The following is a 27,099-nucleotide window of genomic DNA, read 5'->3' as shown; positions in this document are numbered from 1 at the left end:
TGGCAGTTTGATCTGGGAAATTTGAAAAGTTTAAACCCCAGAGCATTCTGCTAGGTTCTGCTTTTCTGTGAGAGAAATCTGTCTGCCTGATAGTTGTGTGTCTACCTGATGGTGCTTTCTCTGATGGGCCTGGGAACCTAAGCACTATTCTCTCTTTGGTAGGCAAGCCCTTCTTTCCCTTTATTATTGTGGTTTTCATACTCACAACCTTTGTACAGTGCAAAAACCCAGTTGCCTTCTCAGTAATAAACAGATTAATGTTTGATAATGTTGAGGGAGAGAGCACACAGATGTTTGCAGGCTAGATATTGTCTAGATTTACGTCTTTTTAAACCCACAGTAGTCACCACTACTGAGATTCATCCCTTATTTCTCCTCTTAAATCCTATTCCTCTTCTTCATACTCTTCCTTACCCACCTACCTCTCCACTCCTCCCCGAGTCCCACCACTCACTCACCTTAAAACTGAAGTTTAGGGACATATGTTTAGTGTTCAGAATTCATGCCCTTTCCTGGAGAAAAGAAAGCCTTCTTGTACTTGTTTTACATAGTGTTTTTTTTCTCTTTTGTGGTTTCTATCAATCACTTAAGGTTTAGGCCCAGTGTGCCTGCTGGGCTGTGCCCACATTCAGAGCCATGCCAATCTGTGGGTGAAGCTTGAGGTAGTGATGGAGCCACAGCAGCAGCAGAAGCAGCAGCAGCAGCAACAGCAGCAGCCGCCACCACAGCCGCCACCAGCACACCTGGCTGCTCTGCAGATGGATACCAGAGAGAAACAGGGACAGCAGATGAGAGAAGCCCAGTTCTTGTATGCCCAGAAGCTGGTCTCACAGCAGACTCTCTTTTCTGCCACACCTGGGAAGCCTTCTGGTAGCCCTGCCCTTGGTCCCTTAGCCAGAGTTCCGCAGGCCCCAGCAGTGACCCGAGTTTTTGAACGGAGCAGTGTGAACTCAGAGCCTGAAGAAGAGGAAGGATGTTTGGAAGATGAGGAAGGGGATGACGAAGTTACAGAGGTGGCTGAGAAGGAGGCCCAGGCTGCTTCAAAATATTTTCATGCGCAGAAACTGGCTCGCCAAGACCCCAGAGCAGCACCTGTGTCTGGTCTACTTCCAGCACCAGGGCTCCCACCACATGGACAGCAAGCTAAAGAAGACCATACCAAAGATGCTTCCAAGGCCCCACCTTCAGTCTCCGCAGCTGGGCAGCCAAGCTGGAATCTGGATGAGCAGCTCAAGCAGGTCAGTCTTTCTGGCATGTGAGGTCCTTTATTCTTCCTAAAGGCTAACCAGAGAAGGTACTAGATTGCCAGGGCTAGGGTCTCTGCCAGTCTGTGCCTTCTCGTCCCACTTCAGTGACCAGCAGCCTAGATATAAAAAGACTTTGAATTTTTTTCTCACATTTGTTTTCTTGATTAAAGAAATGAAATGTGTAAGTTATTCCTAATATAGATTGTTCCAGGTTTGATGTGAAAGAATATAAGTACAATCCCTTTTTTTTTTTAAAGATTTTATTGTTCCTTTTTCTCCCAAAGCCCCTCGGTACATAGTTGTGTAGTTTTAGTTGTGGGTCCTTCTAGTTGTGGCATGTGGGATGCCTCCTCAGCGTGGCCTGATGAGTGGTGCCATGTCCGCGCCCAGGATTCAAACTGGTGAAACCCTGGGCCACTGAAGCGAGCGTGCAAACTTAACCACTCTGCCACAAGGCCGGCCCCTCCTTTTTTTTTTAAGGAAGAATGAGGTTGCAGCAATGTTATGAGGCATATCTAAAAATGAGATATGTGACTCTAATTATAGTTTTTCTAGTAGTAACGTAAAGAGCAGTCTTGCCTAAGACAGTGTCTTAGCCCCAGGCTAACCCAGGTTCATGCCCTTTAAGGACAGTTTTGTTGTTTTGCAGCTAAACAAACATCCTTGCTGAGAAGCTTTTGCATTGTATGTATTTTCCAGCAAAGAGCCTTGTAGACATGATTTTATTTCACCTTATATATCGCCTCCTTTGAAACAGGAAAAGGTAGACCTCACAATTGCCTTTTTAGCCAAGGCAAGTTGCAGTGATTCCAATACATCGCTGAGCATAAGAGTCATCTAGGGAGCTTTAAAAAATACAGATTCCAAGTCCTAATGAATTATCTCAGGGGGTGGAGCCTAAGGAACCTGTGTTCTCAACCAAGCTTTGACTTCTAATTTCTCTTCTCTTTCTGACCTGTAATGCAGCTTTTCCTCACCCAAAGAATGGGAGTGATGATAAGTTGTTCCGGGTTAAGTGTCTTGTTGGTGCTTAGGCAGGAAGTTCATGATAAAGCTGGTAATATCTGTCTGGGTACTCCCCATAAGCATATACTCTTCATGTAGTCCACTGGTGCTGTTTAGAAATCAGTTGTGAGGAGCAGTGGGTTTATTCAGTGCAACTGAGAAGTCGTGTAAAAAATGTCCTTTGGAACCTGAAAAATCAGCATCTTTGTATCAAGGAGCCCTGTGCAGTTGATCTGAGTCTTACAATAGCAGTGTTTGCAGAGTTTCCAGAGCCAACAAAGTGAGGTTCAGATCCCATCTCTTCCATTCATTACCCTTGTGATCTTTCGGTAGGGCTCTTAATTCCTCTGAGCCTGTGTCTTCTCCTCTGTGAAATAAAAATACTGAAGTGTACCTCCAAGGATGTTATGAGGACTAACTGAGCTAGCACATGGTAGGTAGTATTGCTCCAGGCGCACTTTTATGCAAATAGTGCCATCCTCTGCTGCATCCACACAGACATGCTCGGAAGCCCCGAAGGTGCTGAGATGCGTAGAGGTTTTCCCTCAGATCACCTGGGAGGTAGTGGCAGAGCTAGGAGTAGGATCAGAGAATCCCAGCTTCCACGACAGCGGCAGCCTGGCTGCCAGCCCAGACCCGCCTCCTGGCTGATTGCTTTGGTTTAGCAAAACATCTGTGACTTGCCGGCCGCCCCCGCATTGCTGTGGGGTTGGCAGAGTTCCATGCCGGCTGCTGAGTCAGCTCATAGTGGGATCCCGCCCTGACAGCACTGGGAAAGTTCAGGCCCGAGGCGGCTGGGCTGCCCCCACCTTGGCAGCTGGCCAGCCTCTGCATGTGTGCGGTCGTTCCTAGAAAGTGCAGCCGCGTGCGAGGAACAAGTGGAGCTCCAGAGCCTGTCTGTCTTCAGGAAGTGCAGCAGGTGTTGAGGTCAAGCCATTAGAGCTTTGAAGAAAGAGACTGTTTGGAACGGGCGTGTGCAAGCACACATGTGTGCACCGTGGCCGGCACCCAGCTCTGTGTTCTGGGCGGCAGCAGCCCCATGGCTACACAACTCCGTGCTCAGGAGGGTGGCTCTTGGCTTCTGAAACCCTTTGAGTTCATTTTAGGTTTCTGAGGCTTACTCGCTAATTATAGACTGCCTGGCAGAGCACCTGCCAAAATGTTTTTAAATGCCAGCATAGCTGAAGCCTAATCTTGCACCCTAACTTTACCTCCCCCTGGGTTTGGAGATTGAGAACTGGGTTAGTAGGTCATTGGGTAACAGTGACTTAAAACCTTAGATGTGCATCTCCTTTTCCCCTTTTGAATTTAGTTTTTCAAAACTGATTTGGCCTGTGTCATCCTCCTTTGTCTAACCCCACTTTTAAAGTAGTAAATATTGTGTTTGGGAATTTAAAAAAAAACTTTTTAGTTGTGCTTTGGAAGGGGGACTAAGAAAATAACATCCTTAGGGAGAGCCTATGGGAACCATTACAAACTATGAGACTAGCTTTTTTTAATTGTCCAGTCTTTTGTCTCTTATGCAATTAACTTCTAGAGAGCAGAAGTAGAGTGTCACTTGCTCCAGCAACAATTAACAAAGATCTTTTACAGTTGATGCAAAATGATCTTGTTAATATGTTACAGTGTCCATTTTGTTCTTTTACACAACAAACTTTTACAGAGGCTTGTTGGGTCAGGCCTCTGTTCCCTGGACAAAGGCGTGCTTCTCCCTCAAAGAGCTCGGGGTCTAGTGGAGGCAGAGCGGGAACCTCAAGGGAAACTGGGTCCTGAGTCAGCTGAAGCGCAACTGCCCAGTCTGAGCTGTGCTGCAGATATTTTAAAATAGGATTTTGTTTCAAACGTTCCTACACCAATACAAAAGTTGATTTCGTCTACAGCATAGCTTGGTAAACCAACAGGAGTACTCAAAGTAATTTTAAGAGGTTGGGGAGGGACAGGCAGCAGGCATTTGTCAACTGAAAAACAAAATTTGAAAAGCTTAAGGGCTTTACAGATTATTTTTTGTGTCTGAAATTCCTTTCTTAGAACATGTAAAATCAAAATTATTTCATGGATTCTCTTTGAAGAAACTCTTAGAAAATAATTGCTGAGGCCTGGATTGTTAGAAAGAGCATGGCGTTCTCTGACGCCAGAGTAATGGGAAATGGATAATGCCGTTGAGCCGAGGGTTCTAAAGCCCATCAGATTTCCATGGGCAGAGTAAATAATTGTAAAACAAGACAAGAAACAAAGAGCTGAGTGTCCCTTCTCTCGAGGGAAATCAGTAGAGCCCTGTCAGCATACAACCAACTGGGGGGTGTTGCTGGCCTATTAGGTCTTCTGTCCTCCTGGGAAGAGGTCGGTTCAGGCAGTACAGGCTTTGTCTGTCTTGAGCCCATTAGTGGAGCTAGTTTTCCAGAAGGGCACAGACTGTCTCCCATAGAATAGAAAGATGAGCGATGGCTTGATAGGCATGTGGGAGCCAGAGTGTGTGTGTCTGATTCTCTGCATACTTTGGCAGGCAGTCAGTTTGGTTACTGAATGTGAAGAGGAGAAGGATGCTTAGTCTCCAGAATCTATTACCAAGAGTCCCTCTAAGTAGTAAGGTCTGGTCTCCTGGGCTGGGCCTATTTTTCTTGGTATGTACTGCATGTCTTTGAAACATCTGATGCTTTTTGTAAACATTGTACAAACTATTGCCTGAAAATAAATAAGGTCATAAGCTTTCACCAGTTTCTTTGTAGGTCTCTCTTGCATGCCCTCAACTTCTATAGTAACAGTGAAATTCATCCAGATCAGTGTTCCTCAACTGGAGGTGATCTCCTCCCTACGCCCCCACCCCCCCACCCCTGCCCCCGGGGGATGTTTGGCAGTGTCAGGAGACATGTTTGGTTGTCATGACTGCTGCCTTGGGGGGAATGTGCTACTGGCATATAGTGGGTAGAGGCCAGGGATTCTACTAAACATCCTACATGCACAGACAGTCCTCCACAACCAAGAATTATCTGGTTCAAAATGTCAGTAGTACCAAGGTTGAGAAACCCTGCTTTAGATTGTGTAATTAGAAAGAGATCATATGTTGTGCTTTCATCAGACACTGCCTTGGACTCTGTTCATTTGTGTTTTGGTCTTGGTAACTGAGAAGTTTGGCAACCTTGAGTTTTCTTCACTTCTGTTTTCAATAACCATGTTGAGTTCATGTCTTCACCCATAGTCCTCTGGGTGAGCAGACTCTGTCACTTGAGAGAGGATTGGGACCTAGAACGTGCACTCATTCTTCCAGCCCAGCATTCCATGATGTCTAGGATGTCTGTGGTGATTTGTGAGAGAGCTTGATTGCTCTTCTAGACATTAACCCCAAAAGATTGAGGTGTAATTACTCAGCAGACTTGTTACGTAACAGATTTAATTATTAAATCAGCCTTGATTTTAGAGCCAAAAGATGGGCATTTAGATCCCAGCTCCACCACTTGCTTTCTATAGTACTTGGGACAGGTGTCCTAACCCACCTTTCTGAACTCGTGCATACATCTATCCCAGTGGATGATAATCCTCTCCTGCCATCCTCCCGGAGCAATTTTAAAGATATTACAAAGGTGGAAGAGGAATATGAGTGTGAAAGATCTTGGAAAAGCTATACCATCATACAAAGTTTAGGTCGAATTGTCATTAGCACCTAAATACTTGTTGAAGCTATAATTTTTCAGTATTTACTATCTTTGTAGGTAAGATGCTCCATAAATCCTAGACTCTAAAACAACTCCTTTTCAAGTTTTCAAGAACTGTGACCAAACTCTAGTATTTTGGAGTTGTCTGAAACATTTCAGGATTATGTGAGCTAAAACCGTTGCACTTTTGAAGCCACTTCTTTCCATATTAAAATAAGGATATGTGCATATTTGTTCTTTAGTAAGCTTTATTTATATTAAATTCTTATAAATACATGATCAATGACTTAACTTGGGTCCTTATCCATCTTACCAGAGACTATTCCCTCCTGATTTTTGAGGACTTGCTCCATCAGTGAACTCCCCATTCTCTTTAGACTCACTCTCTTCTGAAGCCTTTTCCACATTCACCCGTGTTCTACTATCTCCCAAATTTAAAACAATCCCCTTTAATCATAAATCTACCTGACTTGATTGTTACAGGGAAATGAGAAGTCGCTTTTTAAACGCTTTCCCGTGACTACAGTCTCCTTCCAGCTTGTTCTATAGTCCTAGCTGTCCCCCACTCCTCACAGCAGAGCTTCTCAGAGGGATTGTGTGCGCTCCTTACCTCCACTCTCACCTCCTACTCACTCCTCAGCGCATTTCAGTCTGGACTCTGTTTCTTCCATGTCCCTGAAGTTCCTCTTGGTAAGGCCTCCCAGTGACCACCATTTTGCGGTGCCCAGCCTGCCCTTACCGTATTTGATTTCTCAGCAGTATTGAATACAGTAGTTCCCTCTCCTTGAAACAGTCTCTTCTTTTACTTTCTATAGCCCCTCTGTCGGCTTATTTTCCTTTATCTCTTTCTCTTCTATCTGACCTCTAGAGCTCCAAGTTCCCTAGGGCTAAGATTTAAACACTCTTCTCTGTATGTTCCCCCTGGGCAATTTCTTTCACTCTCATGGCTTTAAATACTATCCACAAGCCACTGACTCCAGTATATATGGTTTGAGCTCATGTTTCCATTTGAGCTCAATGGATATATTCCCAGCTACCTTCTTGACATTTTCCCTTAGAAGTTTTACTGGTATCTCAAGTTTAACACATATAAAGCCGAACTCTTGATTTCCAACCTACTCCCCCACAATTATTTCCTCCTTTATTTTCCTTCTCTGTAAATGGCATTTCTATCCACTTGGTCATTCATATCAGAAACCTTGGAGTTGACTGTCTTTCATACCTCCTACTCTGTCACTCCATCTAGTAATGTCCAGTCCATCACGAGGTGTTACCAGTTCTCTCACCTAAATATCTAGAATCCTGCCACTTCTCTCCTCCACCATCATTTACCTAATCCAAGCTCCCTACCTACTGCTGTAGCTGTCAACAGGTTTGTGTCTCCGCCCCTCCCATCCATTCTCTACCCAGCAGCTAGGGTGATCTTCTGAAAAACAAATCAGATTATGTCACTCCTTTAACACCCTCCAAGTATGATGTCACTTGCTCTAATTGGAAAAGCCAGAATCTGCATAATCTGATCCCTGCCAGCTTCTCCAGCCTTATTTTTACCAATCTCCTGACCTGTCACTGTACTGCAACTACCCTGGCCTTTGCATATGCTAGTCCTTCTGCCTAGGACACTCCTCCAGGTTAACTCTTACCCAGCCTTCAGTCCTCACCTTAAACATCACTTCTTCAGAGACACTGTCTTCACCTTTAGTATAGATCAGGGTATATGCTCTCATTAAACATTATACTTTTATATTTGTGTTCTTTGATATCTGATTCCCATACTAGATGGTAAAGCTCCAAGAGGACAGGGACCATCTGTGTTTTGCTTGTCATTGTATACTAGCACCCAGCAGAGTGATGACAAATAAGAGGCACTGAATAAAAATTTGTTTCTTCTACTTTCTTTTAATTTGCCTTGTGGCGTTTTGTTTGTTTGTTTTTGTGAATGGCACCATTTCATTTCTTTAAAAAAAGTAGACTTTATTTTTTAGAACAGTTTTAGATTCACAGCAAAATGGAGAAGGTGCAGTGGTTTCCCATATACTCCCTGCCCCAACATACACACAGCCTCCCCCACTATCATAATCCCCCACTAGAGTGATAGATTTGTTGCAGTTGATGAGCCTACATTGACACATCGTTGTCACCCAAAGTCCCTAGGTTACAGTAGGGTTCACTCTTGGTGGTGTACATTCTGTGGGTTTTGACAAATGTGTAATGACATATATTCACCATTATAGTATCATACAGGGTAGTTTCACTGCCCTAAAAATCCTCTGTGCTCCATCTCTTCATCTCTCCCTCCTTCCTGAGCCCCGGCAACCACTGATCTTTTTACTGTCTCCATAGTATTGCTGTTTCTACAATGTCATCTAGGTGGAATCATATAGTATGTATCCTTTTCAGGTTGGCTTCTTTCACTTAGTAATACACCTTTAAGGTTCCTCCATGTCTTCTCATGGCTTGATAGCCTCATTTCTTTTTAGCGCTTAATAATTTTCTGCTGTCTGGATGTACTACAGTTTGTTTATCCACTCACCTACTGAAGGACATGTTGGTTGCTTCCAAGTTTTGGCAAGAATGAATAAAGCTGCTATAAACATCTGTGTGCAGCTTTTTGTGTAGACATAAGTTTTCAACTCATTTGGGTAAATACCAGCAAGTACAATTGCTGAGTTATTTTGTAAGAAACTGCCAAACTGTCTTCCAATGTGGCTGTACTACTTTGCATCCCCACCAACAATGAATGAGAGTTCCTTTCGCTCCACATCCTTGTCAGCATTTGGTAGTGTCAGTGTTAGGAATTTTGGCTGTTTTTTTAGAATTATTTTATTAAGGTCGTATTGACTTATAACATTGTGCATTTTTTTAATTGAAATTTTCACTGAGAAATTGTAGATTCACGTGCACTTGTAAGAAGTAATTTAGAGAGATCCCTGTACACTTTGCCCAGTTTCTCCACCAGTAACATTTTATAAAACTATAGTATACTATCACAACCTGGATAGTGACATTGATACCATCCACTGATCTTATTTAGATTTCCCCAATTTTGCTTGTTCTCTGTGTATGTGTCTGTTCTATTTTTAAGCCTATTTTGTTGTATGTTTAACATATCTAGATTTCTCCCAAGGTCGCACTTTGCTGTATCCCACGTTTTGGTATGTAATGTTTTCATTGGTTAGTACTAAACATTTCATAATTTCAGTTGTGATTGCTTCTTTAACCAATGGCTTGTTCAAAAGTTTTTTAGTTTCCAAATATGTGGGGTTTATCTTTTTCAAAATATTAATTTATAGCTTATAATTAAGCTCTAACCATAGTGATTAGAGAACTGGCATGATACCAATTTTCTGGAATTTCTTATGATATCCTTTGTGTTGGCCTTGTATATGATCCGTTTTTATAAATTCTGCATATGTGCTTGGAAAGAATGTATATTCTGTTTGATAGATGTGGGGCTATATATCTGTCTATTTGATCGAGCTTATTAATTGTGTTGTTCAAATCTTCCTTATCCTTACTAAGTTTTGTTTGTGTGATCACTTCAGAGAGAGGTGAATTAAAATATTCCAGTGGAAGACTGGCTTTCTTTTGATTAGTATTAGTACATTTTTTTTCCTTACACATTCCAAATCTTTATATCTTGAGATCACATATAAAAGACCTATAATCTCTGTCTTTTTTTATTAGGTTATCTTTTTTATTAGGTTAATTTAAGCCATGTAGTTAGTAGGATTGTGATACATTTCAACCTGTTTTTGCCCGCTAACTTTGGATTTCCTGTTTAACCATACTTTGTTTCTGGTTTTCTCCTTTCCTATCTTTTGTTCATTTGATTGAGTTTTCTTTATTCAGTCTTTATCTCATCTACTGGTTTAGAAGTTATACTTTCTGTTTCTGTTCTTTTATTGATTACTTTTAGATTTTTTACTTGCCTTCTTTCCTTTTTACACAACTTCCAAACGATATTAGGACCTTAGAAATTCTAGTTTTAACTTCCACTTCTCTGCTACCATCTTCCAGTTTATTGTGGCTAGCAATTTATATCCAATTTGTTTTAATCCCTTCCCCAAATTAGTTTTTTTCCTCCCCTAACAGTCAATATTTATTTAGACTTCCCAGCAAGTTTATCCGTTTTTTTCCTCCCTCATATCTCACTATTTCCCTTTGGGCTCCGTCGTCTTTTTCCTTTTTTCGTAACTCTCTTAGCAGAGATTTGTATATAGTAAACTCAGTCCTAGTGTGTCTGAAAAAAGTTTTAATTTATATCTTTGGTTTTTTTGCCCTTACTTTTCAACGATTGTTCATAGCTCTAGATTCTAGATTGGCCATAATTTTCCTAACACTTTGATGGTATGATTCCATTGTCTTCTAGCAACTATTTTTGCTGTTGAGAAATCTATGTTCAGTCTAATTGTCACCTTTGTGAATTCTTTTTCTCTTTTGTAGCTTTTAAGACTTTTCTTTTTGACTCTGCTATTTTTCACTTGAACTACAGTATTTTAGGTCTGGACTTATTTTTATTTATCCTACTTGGGCCCCTGGTCTGCTCCTTCAACCTGATTTCTATTTTTTTTTCCCCTTGGCTTCTATTTTTTCTTGACCATTATTCTAATAGAAGTACTTGGAACCTTCTCATTCAGTCTTCTATATATCTTTTTTTTCATAACCTTCTCTCTTGATGTCATTCTCCTGCATTCTGGAATATTTTCACATTCTGTTTTCCAATTTCTAATTCTTCATCTCTATTCTACTTAATAACTTTTAAAAAAATTATCTTAATACTGTGTTTAATTTCTGTACATTTTTTTGGCTTTTAAAAGTCTGTTCTTATCATATGGTTTCTAGTTCTTTAGCTTTTTGAACATCTTTAACTTTTTAAAAACTTTATCTTATGGAATTGTTAAAACTTTTTTTATGGAAATCTCAAACATACAAAAAAGAGAATGGTAATGAACCATCTGTGTTCCTTATCCAGCTTTCAACAGTTACCAGCATTCTGCCATTCTTTAAACATGCTTATTTTATTTAAACTTTTAGATTATTCTGTTGTTATCCTTAATTCTTGGGGTGGAAGTTCTCCTTGTGTCCTGTTACTCTCGCACCTGATGGTTTATTTCCTCTTGTGGTGATGTGTTTTTGTTTTAATGTAAGCTCATTTTGAGTTGGGACTTGTTTCCATGGAAGTTTCGTGTGCTTTGGTTTATGGAAGCATTCGTAAGGGAGTTTTATTTTCTCCTCTACTGGGTCCTACAAGTTTAGCTGGTTGTCATTGGTTTGGCGTAATGTGAATTTGGGGTCTACATCTGTGCCTGGTCTACAGTCTGTTTCTTGTAGACCCTCTTTTTCCCTGAGGCCTCTGGCAGATGGCAAGGTTCCTTGCTTCGATTCTCCAGCGTGGTAAGCAGTTTTTTAGGCCCCAGTTCAGAGGGGTGGAAGTGTAGTCCTTCATGGCCTCTGGCTTTGTGCATTTATCTCGATTCTGGTTCCTGGCATGCAGGGGGCTGGTAGCCTGGACTCTCCTCCTTTGGGGGTGATTAAATCCCCAGTCTTCAGCCTTCAGCTGTTAAGAAGTCTATCCGGATCCCTTCTCCCTTGAGCCCTTCAGCTTCCGTGTCTGCTCACTGCTGATTCCTTCCTTTTTGTTTCTGGCGCTGTGGACTCTGCTGCCTTTCTGGGTTTCAAGCTTAGCCCTGTGTGTAGGGGGTGGAGTATTACATTGTATCCAGCATTTCTAAGCAAGGTTTTCTTTGGAGAGGGAGGGAAGCGGTAGAGTTCCTCCACATCAGACTATCCTCACTCCTGGTTTTGTTTTCTGCTTTTTTATTTGATTTTTGATTTTTAATAACTTAGACTTGATGTCTCATGTGCCAAGTACTTGCCTTCTTTCATTGCATTGTGTGAGGCAAGCCCTGATAGTATCCTCCCTTCACGGGTTTGTTTTTATTTTGCAGAGGAGGGAAGAAGGGTGGAATGGGCTGCTTGCAGTCTGGTGGGGCAGCTGGGCTCTGAACGCAGGCGGCTGACTGCAGCCTCCATGCTCACCTCTCCCCGTGTTCCCTCTCGCCCCATTCCAGACAGAGGAGGGTGAGGATGATCTTCTTCGGTGGGCTCCTTATGTCAAAAGTAACTTTGATTTATTTTTCCTGATTGTCAGAGTAATTCAGACTCATTAGAAAATATGGAAAATACAAAAATTTGTAAAGAAAAAAATATAGTCACATAACTTAGATATAACTGTAAACATTTTCTTATATTTCCTGTGTTTACAAAAAAATCCTATTATAGGGATATTTTTTGGTTTTATGTATAATTTTGTGCCCAACTTTTATTACCTAACAGTCCACGAGCAATTTTTATCATTAAAATTTATTTTAAAGTATTATTTTAAAATAGTTTAATTTTTTAAAAACATATTACAGAAGTTATATTGACTCAAATAATTTTAGAAATATAGAAATGTGAAAAGTAAATGTCAACCTGACTTTCCATGGCTCATTGTTGTTACCAGTTTGGTCTTTACCTTTTCAGAACTTTTTCTCTTCACAAATACATTTTTGCTTGTTTTTAACAAAAAAAAGGAACTCTACGTATTATTCTACAACTTGCTTTTTTGACTCAGTATTATGGCTGTCTTTCCATATGTGTTCATAAAGATCTATTTATTAACGTTTTTATAATCACTTATCTCACAGTTACATAAGTAATGTGAATAGATGCTCATGAAAAATTAAAACAATATAGGAAAGTAAACTTTATACTATAGAAAAATATTAGAGTGTCCTTTTGCCCACCTGCCCTTCCCATCCACCCCCTTATCCCAGAGGATGCCACGGTCAGGTGTGAATCAGCCTCTAGGGCTGTTTCTAGATATTTAACTACCTTAAGTGGGTGGTCCCAGAGAGTGTGTGTGTGTATGTTTAGTATAAATATAGACTCTCTTCATGGATGCTGTATAACCCTGTGCCCTTGTGTCTGTATTTCTGTAGTAGATTATTCTAGAGGTTGAATTTGCTGTATCAGTGGGTATATGTATATTACTATCTTTTCAAGTGTTTATGTGCTTTTTGTATTTGTTCTGTGACTTATCTTGCTTGTAGCCTTTGCCCATTTTTCTTCCTTCCTCCCTTCCTCTCTCTCTCCCTCCCTCCTTCCCTCCCTCCACCGTCCCTCCACCCTCCCTCCCCCTCTTCCCTTCCTTCCCTCTCCTTCCTTCCCCACCTTCCCTCCTCGGAGCTAACATCTGCTGCCAATCCTCCTCTTTTTGCTGAGGAAGACTGGCCCTGAGCTAATATCTATGCCCATCTTCCTCTATTTTATACGTGGGATGCTGCCACAGCATGGCTTGATAAGCAGTGGGTAGGTCTGTGCCTGGGATCCAAACCAGGGAACCCCAGGCTGCCGAAGCAGAGCACACGAACTTAACTGCTGCACCACCAGGCCCCTTTCTTTCTTAATCATAAAAATCATGTGAGATTTACCATCGTAGCAAATTTTAAGTGTACAGTACATATTGTTAACCGTAAGTACAATGTTGTATGGCGGATCTCTAGAAATTTTTCATCTTGCACAACTAAAACTTACACCCATTGAATAGCAACTACCCTTTTCCCCTCCCCACAGACCCTGGCAGCCACTATTCCTCTTTCTGCTTTGATGAGTTTGACTACTTTAGAGCCTCATGTAAATGGAATCATGTAGTATTTGCCCTTCTGTGACTGGCTTGTTTCACTTTATTTACATTTATTTAAATTTTTATTGAAATATTTACATTATTTAGCATAATGTCATCCATGTTATCACATATTGCAGGATTTCCTTCCTTTTTATGACTAAATAATATTCCAGTGTGCATATACCACATTTTCTTTATCCTTTCATCCATCAACGGACACTTAGGTTGATTCCATATCTTGGTTATTGTGAACAATGCTGCAATGAAGACGAGAGTACAGGTATCCCTTCAAGATTCTGATTCCAATTCGTTTGGATATATCCCCATAAGTTGGATTACTATATCATATGGTAGTTCTATTTTTTACTTTTTCAGAAACCTCCATACTGTTGTCCCTATCAGCTGTACCATTTTACAATCCCATCAGCAGTGCACAAGGATTCCAGTTTCTCCACATCCTTGTCAACACTTGTTATTTTCTGTTTGTTTGTTTTTATAATGGCCATACTAGCAGATGTGAGGTGACATTGTGGTTTTTATTTGCATTTCCCTGATGATTAGTGATGTTGACCATCTTTTCATATACATGTTGGCCATTTGTATGTCTTCTTTGGAGAAATATCTATTCAAGTCTTTTGCCTATTATTTAATTGGGTTATTTGGTTTTTTGCTAAGTTGTGGAAGATCCATGTTTTCAGTGCTAAGTTGATTCTAACTCCTAGCAACCTTTTGTACAGCAGAGTGGAGCCCTGCTCAGTCTTTTTGCACCATCCTCTCACCTTCTGGAGCTATTTCAGACAATGTTCCACTGCTATTCATAGGGTTTTCATGGCCAGTTTTTTCAAAAGTGAGTGGGCCGGTCCTTCTTCCTAGTCTGTCTTAGTCTGGAACCTCTGCTGAAACCTGCCCACAATGGGTGACCCTACTGGTGTTTGAAATACCCATGATATAGCTTTCAGCATCACAGCAACATGCAGCCACTACAGTATGACAGCCAACAGACAGGTGGTATGGTTTCCTGACTGGGAGACGAACCTGGGCTACAGCGGTAAAAATGCCGAATCTTAACCATTAGCCCACCAGGGCTGGCTTGGAGTTCCTTATATCTTTTGGATATTAATCCCTTATCAGAGAGATGGTTTGCAGATATTTTCTCCCATTCTGTAGGTTGCCTTTTCACTCTGTTGATTATTTTCCTTTGCTGTGCAGAAGCTTTTTATTTTGAGGTAGTTTCATTTGTCTGTTTTTACTTTTGTTGCCTGTGCTTTTGGTGTCATATCTAAGAAATCATTGCCAAGACTAATGTTGTGAAGCTTGTATCCTATATTTTCTTGTAGCACTTCGGCAGTTTCAGGTCTTATGTTTAAGTCTTTAATCCATTTTGAGTTGATTTTTATGTATGGTGTAAGATGAGGGTCTAATTTTATTCTTTGCTTATGGATACCCAGTTTCCCCAGCACCGTTTGTTGAAGAGACTATCCTTTCCCCATTGTATATTCTTTGCACCCTGTCAAAGATCAGTTGACCCTATGTGTGTAGGTTTATTTCTGGGCTCTGTATTCTGTTCCATTGGTCTCTGTGTTTGTCTTTATGCCAGTATCATACTATTTTGATTACTGTAGCTTTGTAATATGTTTTCAAATCAGGAATTTTGAGGCCTCAGCTCTATTCTTCCTCAAGATTATTTTAGTTATTCAGGGTCCTTTGTGGTTCCATATGAATTTTAGAAGTTTTTTTTCTATTGCTTTAAAAAATGCCTTTGGGATTTTGATGGGGGTTGCATTGAATCTGTAGATCACTTTGGGTAGTATGGATGTTCTAACAATAGTAAGTCTTCCAGCCCATGAACATGGGATGTCTTTCCATTTATCAGTGTCTTCTTTAATTCCTTTCAGCAATGTTTTGTAGTTTTCAGTGTACAAGTCTTTCACTTCCTTGGTTAGGTTTATTCCTAAGTAGTTTATTCTATTTAGTGCTGTTATAAATGAGATTTTTTTCTCTTAATTTCCTTCTCAGATTGTTCATTTTCAGTATATAGAAACACAACTGATTTTTGTATGTTTGTTTTGTATCCTGCAATTTTCCAGAATTTGTTTGTTAGTTCTAATGGGTTTTTTGTGTGTGGAATCTTTAGAGTTTTCTACATGTAAGACCATGTCACCTGCAAAAAGATAATTTTACTTCTTTCCAATTTGAATGCCTTTTATTTCTTTTTCTTGCCTAATTGCTCTAGCTAGGACTTCCAGGACCATATTGAATAGAACTGAAAGAGTAGGCATCCTGGCCTTGTTCCTGCTCTTAGAAGAAAAGCTTTTAGTTTTTCACTGTTAAGTATGGTATTAGCTGTGGGCTTTTCATATAAGGCCTTTAAAATGTTGAGGTAATTTCCTTCTATTCCTAGTTTGTTGAGTATTTTTATCATGAAAGGGTGTTAAATTTTGTCAAATGCTTTTTCTACATCTGTTGGGATAATTATGTGATTTTAATCCTTGGTTCTCTTAATGTGTTGTGTCACATTGATTGATTTTTGTCTGTTGAACCATTCTTGCATCCCAGGGATCAGTCCCAATTGGTCATGGTGTATGATCCTTTTAATGTGCTGTTGAATGTGGTTTGCTGGAAGTTTATTAAGGATTTTACATCTGTATTCATCAGATAGTTTTGTTTTAGTGTCTTTTTCTGGCTTTGGCATCAGGGTAATGCTGGCCTCATAAAATGACTTTGGAAGTGTTCCCTCCCCTTCAATTTTCTGGAAGAGTTTGGGAATATTGGTATTAATTCTTCTTTAAATATTTGGTAGGCTCACTCATGAAGCCACCTGGTTCTGGGCTTTTCTTTGTAGGGAGGGTTTTGATTACTGATTAAATCTCCTTACTAGTTATAGGTCTTTTCAGACTCCCTATTTCTTCGTGATTCAGCCTTGGTAGGCTGTAAATTTCTGGGAATTCATCCATTTCTTCTAGATTATCCAATCTGTTTGCATATAATTGTTCATAGTAGTCTCTATTTCTGTGGCATCCATGGTAATGTCTCTTCTTTCATTTCTGAATTTATTTGTCTTCTCTTTTTTCTTAGTTTAGCTGAAAGTTTGTCAATTTTGTTGAACTTTTCAAAAACCAACTGTTAGTTTCGTTGATGTTTTTCTATTTTCTGTTTTGTTTATTTTTGTTCTAATCTTTATTATTTCCTTCCTTCTGCTAACTTTGGGCTTACTTTGTTCTTTTTCTAGTTTCTTGAGGTATAGAGTTAGGTTGTTTATTTGACATCTTTGTTTATCATATTTATTGATCATGTTTATCCCTGTAAACTTCCCTCTTAGTACTGCTTTTGGTGCATTCCATGAGTTTTGTTATGTTGTGTTTTTGTTGCTTTTACCTGTTTTTCTACTCTGTTATCTTTTTCTTATTGATCTGTAGTAGCTCTTGGGCATAGGCCCTTGTCTTTGTGTGTCAGATATTTTTCACAGTTGTTGGTCTTTCAACATGATTTGTAGTTCTTTCATTAAGTAGGAATTTAAAATTTTCGTGTGGCTAAATCTATTGATCTTTCCCTCAGTGGTCTCTGTCATAATTTAAAAAGCCCTCCCCTCCCCAGGATTATAAAAAAATATATTGTTACTGTTATTTTATGGTTGTTTTTTTATATGTAGATCTTTACTCCACCTGGAATTAATGGGAAGGATGTGGAGTAGGGATTGAACGTTTTTAAAAGGCAATGTTCTTTTTAAGGCCTGCACAATGGTCTGTCACGTGGATAGCACCTTCATTTGTTGCCTGTTCCTTTAGTGTTAAGACATTTAGGCTGTTGCTAATTTTTTGCTATTATAAATAGAATTGTACTGTACTTCTATTAATTTTTGTGGGGTAGATTCATAGAACAGTATTACAAGATCAGGAGAAGACTGAAAAAGTGAGGCTGTTATGAGCAGGGACTTGAAGGTGCACTGCTGGCATTTGATTCTCAGCTCCACTGTTTGGTTGCTTTGCAACCTTCTGCAAATCACTTTCTTGTACCTTGGTTTTCTCATCTGAAAGATGGGGGTTATAATAGTACCCACCTCAGAGCGTTGTGCTGAGGTTTAAATGTTTGATACACATAAAATACTGGAACAGGGCCTGGCATGTAGTAAGTACTCGATTCTTGCTAGTTGTTGCTGCTGCTGCTGTTTTTATTGTGATGGGCATTTTAAGGCAAGTGACTTTGTGGAAAGGTCATGCCATTTTTATATTTCCTTTATGGGAATATAGGAGATCCCATTGTCCCAACCCTTGTTACCATTGAATATTATCATTTTTTAAAGCCTTGCTAATTTTACTTAGATAATAGGCTCCTGTTTTCTCTTTTTTTTTCTTTGATGCACCCTCTTCTGTTATCCTCTTGAACCTAAAAATTAAACTGCTATCTTTAGGAAATGGTTTATATTGCCTTTGAGATCCTTTTTATGGACTTGTGTTTTAGAACTTGAAGCCCACCTTTTAAGTGTGCGATTTTTTTGCCCCAAATTCATCACTTAGCCTGAGGCACTTCTTCTAAGTTTATTCCTGTGGCTTGTTCTTCAGGTACTGACGTTCATTTGAGTTCCTACCATCTGCCAGGGACTGTGCTGGGTGCACAGGCCTCATCGAGGAATAAGCTTCTGTCCCTGTATGAGAGAGACTCATAGCGTGGGAGAGGTGGCAGACAGTGCAGGGACAGCTGGCATCAGAGTTGGAACTTGTATGCCATAGGACCACCCCCTGGGATGGGGATGTGGGGATGGGAGAAGCCCTAAGAGAAGCTCTCAAACTGGTAAATGGGGTTGACTTTTAAACAGAAGTACAAGTGTGTTCTGTCTGAGGAAACCTGCTCTGTGGAATCCAAAACTTGAAAATGAAAGAGGGACTTTTTTTTTTACTGTATAAAATAATTTATCATAGCATTTTTTAAAAACGTGGTCTTCCTATATATTTAAAATATATAGTTTGAAAAAGAGAAGTTTTTAGGAAACTTGTCTGAAGCACTGCCTTTGGCGCTCAGTTTCCCCTTCTGTCAGATGAGGGGTTCTCCCGCTCTGCTCTCCAGCTCTGACTCTGAGCTCTGTGGTGTGCGTGGTGTCAGCGGCCATTATGAAAGCTCAGGTGGTAGGTGGCTCTCGGGGTTGAATGAGCAGTACTGCCAACTTGGATTCTGCAGAGAACAGGGCCTTCCTCTGTGGCTCTCAGACTTGGACTTGGCTGGGCCGGTTCACTCTTCGACATAGAGCTGTCCTTGTCGCCAACATTGCATTTTAGTTTCTCTGCCTCCTTTTGTAGGAACAGAGCATTTCTGGGCAGTCTTCTTGATTATTGACTGCGTGGACTGATTGTGTGCCTAGATGGAAAGGTAGGCCTGCCGCCCTCTCTCCCTTCCCCCACCCATCCTCCTTTCTACTGCTTCATCAGAAAAGTGTCCTTAGTCTTTTTCCAAGCCACCGAGTTTGAATTGATCTTTGTTGCTAGTAAGAGGTGGGGAGGCACTTTCTGGTTCCTGCTAAAGTTACCTGACAGCGGAAGGTGTGCATCTGATAATTATAACTCTAGTGCTTTCCAAGGCCCGAGCGATTTAGCTAAGAGCAGTAATCCTGATCTTATCAGGAGGGTTTTGTAGTCCAACAGTGTTGCTTATAACAGTATCTGTTTTACTTCCTGGGCTTCCCCTCTCCTTTTAGGATTCTCCTATAATCCTGCCCATTACCCTCTTGTGCATGTCTCCTTACCTCCTGGAATCAGTTAAAACTGGTAGGAGGACAAAGATAGCTTTCTTTTCTTCCTACCAAGATCTGGGAATTGGACTTTTAACATTACAACATCATCAGCCTGGCCAGCAGTAGAGCAGTCACAAGTGCGGTACAGATAATACCTGCAGAGCCACAGACCTAGCCAAAGAGAAGGTAGTTTATGCATTGCTTATTAAAAAATAGTAACAATACTAGCAACAGCAGTATTCAGCCCAAATCAGAACTTCAATTGCATTTTGTATTTCAGAGTAATTAATTGGTGTCCATGAGCGTGGGATCAGCCCCTTACTAATGACTACTTTGAGGTTCAGGTCCTAGGCATTTGCCCAGATCCTTCACCTTGGGATTCAGAATCTATCCGATTGTAGAGAGTAGACAGAAAGGAAACACGTTACTCTTCTATATCTTCAGAGAACACTCAGGAATCTCTATAGAAGTTGTCAGTGTGCATGATGGTGTTCTAAGGACGGGACAGTTTCTTAGAGGTTTCAGAATACAGGGAGCCCAAGTGAAGAATAGGCAGCTTAGCCTCTGTGCTTTGAACCTGGAGGCAAGGGTTAACTCTTGCCTTGCGGGGGAGTGAGGAATGGGAACTAAAATTGCTTTGGACATCTGAGCTGTGCTTTAATAAGATATTCCAGGTGGTCAAGGAGTAATCCTAAAATAGCCTAGATACTTAATTGCTTTTAAAGTCAGGCACTCCTGTCTCTGGGGAGGTACAGCTCTCAGGAATGCAGTGCTGGCTCCTAAGGTCTTAGAGGCGTGGTCTGGTTGGGCTTTTTTTAAATCCCAGGAAAAAGAAAGGCGCAAGGTAGTCTTCTTGTCAGGAGACACTGGATAAATACTCCCTTTCTCCTCATTGGAAAGTTGGCAGTAAGCCTTTGGCTCCTGCTGCTGCCAGCTGCCATAACCTGGCTTTGTCTAGGGCTGTGGGATTGGTCTTGTCGCCCCCCACCCATCCCCAGAGACAGTGGCCTATTTTCATGAGTGCTCAAAGGCTTCCTGTTTGATCCTCTGCCCAGCGTCTCTCCATTTCCGTCAGAACATACCTTTCTCACGATTAGATTCAGATTCATCCTGCCCTTTCTCTTTCATCCCCTCAATCCAGATCCAGTTGATTCTGATTTGGCTGCTGCTTAAAGTCCTTCCTCCCTGGGCTGCTACTCTGCCAGCCCCTGAGCGGGCTCTCAGTGTGGGAGACTGCCCAGTGGCCAGCACTGGCTTCCCTCTCAGATCTTCAATACTGTTTACAAAAGTAACATATTGACATTGTAAGTCATTACTGAGGGGCATTAAAAATATATTTTATTAAATGAGTCATACTGCTCTCTTGCTTGAAAGACCAAATATTGTGAAGGTGTCAGTTCACTAAGTTATTTTATAATTTCAGTGCAATCCAAATTTTCTTTGTTGGCAGGGGAGAGCAAGTGATGGGTCTTGACAAATGATTCAAAAGTTAATACAAAAAAAAAAGCAGGGGCCGGCCCGGTGGCACAGTGGTTAAGTTCGCACATTCCGCTTCGGCGGCCCAGTGTTGGCTGGTTCAGATCCCGGGTGTGGACATGGCACCGCTTGGCAAGCCATGCTGTGGTAGGCATCCCACATACAAAGCAGAGGAAGATGGGCACAGATGTTAGCTCAGGGCCAATCTTCCAAAAAATAAGAAAAAGTGTTTTGATTCTTTCTCTCTCCATTAGACTGTAAGCTGTGCCAAGTCAGAGGCTCTTACCTGTCTTGTTCTTTTCCTCTCAGAATCTTTCACAGTATCTGGTATATCCACGGTGATCAACGTTAGTACGTAATTGAATATCAGGAAAAAATTGAAAAATGAAAATCCCAATCCAAGTAGGTGTCTACATACATTTGTGTGTATATATTACATTTTTTCCAACAAAATTGGGCCATTAAAATAATCTAAAACGCTGATTTAATCCTTTGTGTGTCTGTTCAGAAAACACCCACTGCCTCCCTACAGTTCAGAGTGTAAACTTCCTCCTGGTATTCAAGGCATCTCACAGCCTGTTTCCACTTTAACTACTCTGACTTGCATCCTCCCTGCCAAAACATGCCTTGTTTATCCCCTTCTCCAGGCTCATTTAAACTGTAAATCTCCCCCACCCCTCCTCCACCTCCCGGGCACTTTGTGTCCTGGTACTTTGACTCGCTTTGTTCAGTGCTCTGTGTGTTCAGCTTGTTTTGCCAACTGGGAGGTAAAGCTCCCAGTGGTGGGACCGCTGGTTTTTTTGTATCCTCCTCAGCAGCTTGCACAGTGCTCGACCTCGGGTGGGTTCTCAGGAAATCAGTGTTGAATGAATTTGGCATAGGATCTTCACTTCTCAGGACAGAAAGGAGCCCTGGAGGCCCTCTCGTCCAGCCCTGTCTCTTGTTGGATTCCACACCATGACATCCCAGACAGATGGTCATCTAGGGCTAGGAAGCTGCCCATCTCCTGAGAAGGCCCACTGCATTACTGGGCAGTTTGGATTGTTAGAAAAGTCCTTCTACCAACCTGAAATCTTCCTGGTTACTTCTGCCAGTGACTCTAGTTCTCCCCTCTGGGGCTTTCGAGGAAAACAAAAAAAAAACGAACAACAAAAAAACCCTGCTTCCTCTTCCACAGGCAGCCTTTTAGATTTTCAAACACAGTGAATACATTTCCCCCTGTCTTTCAATCTCCCGAGGCTGAAGTGTTGGGGAAGCACTGTTTTAATTTTGAGTAGCAGTCAGGTTAGACTTAGAGTCATTATTTTTTGAAGGCTTTTATGTGCAAGTCACCGTGCTAGCTGCCATATTTCTCTGATCCCCTCAGAAGTGTAACCTGCTTGTCTTTCTTTCCTGATCCCCTGTCCCCTGGGGGAAGATGGGGGCCCATCCTACCCAGAATGTTCTGTTTGGGAGGTAGTGGTAAAAAGTTAGCAATTCCTTTTTTTTTAAGGTATGCTTTTTATTTACCTTTTTGGTGAGGAAGATTGGCCCTGACCTAACATCTGTTACCAATCTTCCTCCTTTTTTTTCCTTCCCAGTGCCCCAGTACATAGTTGTATATCCTAGTTGTAAGTCCTTCTAGTTCTTCTATGAGGGCTGCCACCACAGCATGGCTTGATGAGTGGTGTGCAGATCCGTGCCCAGGATCTGAACTGGCGAACCCAGGCCACTGAAGTGGAGCATGCAAACTTTAACCACTACGCCATTAGGCCACCCCCCCGGCAATCCTTATTTCAGTATCCCAGATAAGTCTCCTGGGCAAGTGTTGTGTGAGGGCTGGCTTTCTGTTTGGCTGCCTCTCCCAGATGAAGCCAGTGAGATGAATCAAGAAATAAAAAAATCTCCCACTGATAGGAGCCTCCCAGAGCCATGACTTGACGTTGTCGGCATTGTATGGTCAGAGGATTTCATTCTTTTTCTCCCTCTCTCCCTTCCTGATATCCCTACTCAGAACTTTCTACTGTTCTTTCAGCCCACATGGCAGCATGGTATAACAAGGAAAGCCAGACAGCCCTGGGTTTAGGTGCTGGCACCACGACTCAGAAGCTCTGAGGCCTTGGGCAGGTGAAGTTACTTGCTCTTTGAGCCGTTGTCTTCCCATCTCTAAAATAACCACCTCAACATAGTAGAATTAAGTGAGGAAATGCTTCTTAAGCGTTTGGCCCAGTCCTTGATACACAGAATGTGCACAGACACTAGCTTCCTGCTTCCCTTTCTCCTTCCCCCAACCTTCTTTCACTACCATTTTTGAGGGATTTAAAGGCAGAACACTCTGTGGCCTCCCAGGGGAAAATGAGCTAGTGTGGATATAGTAACCAAAGCTAGTCTTGGGTGAGTATTTGGGAATAAACTGTCTGTTTCCTGTGAGCCCCTGGTGAGATCAAAGCTGCTAAAAGAGAGTTCTCAAGTAGGAGAGGCTGAGAAGGTTGTAAATAGCAATAAGTGACCACTCTGGCTACTGTTGACTTCTCGCACACATTTCTGCCTGCTGCCCATGGGGGAGTAACAGAGCCTGTTCCCTGGGCAGGTGAGACGTGCATGCAGCGCCCCCTTATCTGAATTGTGTTTCTCTGGAACCTCTCTGGATCCCTAACCTGTTGAGCTGGCTCTTTTTGGATATGTTTTCCCTGTACTTGCCTCTACCACTCCCTGTTTCCTCCATCACTACCATATCAATCAGACACACTCAACATTGAAGAAAAGAATCATTTCTCTGGGCTGATAACTGTCCAACAGTCACACCCACACCATGTTGATAGACCAGGAACCCTCCTGCACGTAAACCTGAACTGCATAAGTGAGCTATGTTGTGCAGCAATTGGTCGGAGTTAAGAATCAAGAAAATAACTGCTGAAGCCTGTAATCCTCCCAATGAAAGGAGGAGAGAAGAGAGGTGTTGTGGGGTTGGTGGTCTCATGGGAGAGCCCATCCCTGTCTTTGAGCAGATATGTCAGGGCTTTCCATGTCCTGGGGGCTGGGGGTACCCTGCCAGGATGCTTACAGACTGGGAACATAGGCAGAGGCACAGGGAACCAGAACCCAAGGGGACACAGCCCAGAGGAGAAAGGCATTGATTCTGCCTGGTGGGGAGAGGCTAGAGGCTTCGTGGAGGAACTGGCATTCCAGCTGGACTGTGAAGGATGGGCATGGTTCAGAAATTACTCTCACCTCAGCCAGAAAATCTTGTGAAGCAGAGTCGAAGTTTAACGGCCCCAAGACAGAGTAATGCAAAGAGAGTGGATGTTTCCCCATCAGCCCCAACTGAATATTTTCAATTAAGCAATGGACCATCCTGGCCTTGGAACTGGACAAAAGAAAACGCCTGCACTCCTGGGCAACTCTTGTGCGCGTCTTCTTTAAATGGTAGCTGACATTCCTATCCATGGAATGGGTCAAACAATGGCATTGCTCAAAGAGTTTAGTGTCCCATTTCTACCCTGTTCTGGCAGGTTTCTCTGTTCTTTGTGATCACTGTCAGGGGCGTTTCAGGCTAAAATCCAATCACTAAACAGATTTTTAAGCAAAATAGTTCACCCTTAGTGCAAGGTCTGACCATCCCACTGTTCAGATTCTGTTGCGGTTTGGGCAGAGCTGGAGAAAGTGAAGGGAGGGGGTCATAATGACCCCCAGACCCCATCCTCCAAGGCATTCTCCTCTGTTCCTGGAGCTGAGCTCTCACACTTGGGTGTTTATTTTCACACGTAGTCACACAGTGGTTACACTGACGGGCTTGTTTTTACACTCCTCTCCTGCTGTAGAAAACTCTGTCTGAGAATCTAGGTTGTGGATTCCATCCTCTCCACCCAACAGAGTGTTAAATAGTTTCTGAGTGAGCATTCGGAGTGCCTGAAAGTTACTGTAATTAGCAAAAAAAACTGTTTTCATCTCCCTTGGTGACCAATAGAGAAAGAATCCTCCTGTGAACAGAATCAGCTTCAGATCTCCAGCTGGAGAGAGTTGGGAATTGAGCTGCCACAGTAAACAGCTGACATAACAGAAGCTGCAATGATCCCCCATTAAATGTCTTTCAGCCGATAGGGGCTCCCACGATAATTGACTTTCCAGCAGGAATTACTGGCTCAAACGAAATCACTGGGCGTTAGGGCAACCTACTGCATCCTTTGAAAGGAGGACTGTAACTCTGTTCGGTTTTGCTGACCTGACAGGCATAATTCATCTTGATTATTCATTGTGCTAGTTGCCATCAGATGACACCCGATTTCTGTTGACTGTAATTACAGTGTCGGGGTGAGTTTTAGCTTCTTTTTTTTTACTAAACAGTGTTCCACCTGCTTGGTTGTTGGCCTCCCTGAGCTGAAGGTGCTTGAGGAAGATTCCTCCAACATCTGCCTGGGAGATGCTGAGTGCACAGTCAGATGGCATTTACTGAGCACTTCCTTACACGTCTTTTACTAGATAAGCAGGGAAACAATTTGGTGTAGCCTGTTTCATTTCAACTGACAGGGTGTCACTTCTTCTTGGTTGTACTTACCTCCCTCTGTGCTAAATTGCTGCTCTCAGGCAGTGGGTCTACATCTCAGAGCCTGCTTTGAGCAGGGGAAGCACAGGATGACCCCAAAATATAACTGAATAATACCTCCACTTTCAGGCAAGCTCTATTAAAGGGAGAGGATGGACTAAGACCAGGCTTCCATTTTGTTGGCTTGGTTTTACAACGAAATCCCTGTACCAAGGATTTCCTCCAAAGAATTTCCAGTCCAAAGAATGTCCTCCCAAGAAACCCGTTCCCCATCCCCAGATGCCCCTCCCCAACCACTTAACACACCCCAGCCAGCTGTGTGGCATGTGTGTGCATGTGCATACATGTGCCTGTGGTCCTAGGGGAGAAATGAGAGTGTGCCGGGCTTAGTGCATTTGGTCCCATCCACTGGGTCCTCCACTGGCCAGTGGAGCAGCAGTGAACGGCAGCTTTCTACTGACGTTTCATAGTCCCCACTAGCAGAGGGCCTCTTTGACTCTCTGTATGGTGTATGTGTTTGTATATTTTCTGAAGAGGTGCTTAATTGGTTCAAATAGCCAGTTAATGTCTTTTAACAATGATTATAGTTCATCACGAATTCCCTGGGGCCTAATAAGAGCCAGGCAGTGTGCTGTATGCTGGACGTGCAAAGATAGATAAGACACCTTTGCTCCCAAAGAGCTTACAGTATGGTGGGGATGACCGATAATTTCAAAATAAGATGTTAAATTCTAAGCTTGAAATGTACGGAGGTTGCTTCCAGCGTTGTTAGCACAGCTGGGAGTGACTGAGGCCTCCCTGAGAGATGTGCCTGCTTTGGGGAATAAGAGTCACCCAACTGAATAAAGGTAGGAAGCGATTTCAAGAATGTCAACAAAGGCATATTTGCCATTTCCTCCTGTTCAGTTGAATGGTGTTGGTCTAACCTAATCAATTAAATTAGGATTAGGTTTTCATTACTTCTCGATGAAAATGAACTCCACCCTACTGGCACTGGAGTCTCTGTATTTTGGGAATAATCTCAGGTCCTGGGGGCCTCATATCACTCGGGAGTTCTGATTGCTAGACTTAGGGCTTCTAGTGGTGAGGCTTGGCTGAGAGACCACAACTTTGTCTAGGTCTTGCTCCCCTTGACCTTTCATCCCCACTTAGAGTGTTGCGTGGCAAGCCAGGCCAGATATCTTCACAATATACCATAGAATGTACAAACACATAGACCATACAGAACCTGCAGAAAAGTGCTACATCTCAGAGTATTGGCTTCTGGAAGATCAGCTAGGGATGAGCAGGTTCTCCGAAAATTGAGCCTTTGTGTCCTCTTCTTCCAAGATTATCGGGTATAAGTAACACCCCCCCTCCTCTGACAAATGGCGATGATTCTTCTACCTGACTCCCTCTTAGTTTGGAGCTGTAATTGAAAGCAAAAGACCCAAAATGTCCCTGTAAGGGTGGCGGTGGCAGTTACCTGAGCAGTCTTTATACTGTGAGCCAGGATAGCACAGTTGGTACGAGTCTTCATCTTCCCCCTAAATGACTGCCTTGCCCTCTGTCACTCTCTTCCCATTCCCTTCTGAACGCTGTGCTTTGTTCCCCTTCAGAATGGTGGTTTGGCCTGGAGTGACGATGCGGACGGAAGCCGGGGACGAGAAATCTCTCGAGATTTTGCCAAGGTCTGTAATGTTTCCTTTGTGATAACAAATGGGGTAGTTCTGCAGTGGGTTGTTATATCTGATCCCCAAGGAATAAGGACAGGAGTGGTCTATGAGTCCCATTTGTAGTCGTTCAGATGGTTCTGTGTCTCTGGT

General features: G+C 42.2%; 1 protein-coding gene across 2 annotated transcripts in view; it reads left to right on the top strand.

Moving 5' to 3' along the window:
• ARID3B (AT-rich interaction domain 3B) overlaps positions 1 to 27,099 on the top strand; it is a 51,532-nt gene that overhangs the window by 2,163 nt on the left and 22,270 nt on the right. For both annotated transcript variants that reach the window (XM_070621246.1, XM_070621257.1), the window contains exons 2-3: positions 592 to 1,238; positions 26,893 to 26,964. In XM_070621246.1, the coding sequence (XP_070477347.1) occupies positions 669 to 1,238; positions 26,893 to 26,964 (642 nt within the window). In that variant the 5' untranslated portion in view covers positions 592 to 668. The remainder of the gene's footprint in view (positions 1 to 591; positions 1,239 to 26,892; positions 26,965 to 27,099) is intronic.

This window comes from Equus przewalskii, chromosome 1, assembly GCF_037783145.1.
Source record: "Equus przewalskii isolate Varuska chromosome 1, EquPr2, whole genome shotgun sequence".
In the NCBI taxonomy this organism is placed as follows: Eukaryota; Metazoa; Chordata; class Mammalia; order Perissodactyla; family Equidae; genus Equus; species Equus przewalskii.
The sequence above is the reverse complement of the archived record's forward strand: the minus strand, read 5'-3'. Positions and strand labels throughout refer to the sequence as shown.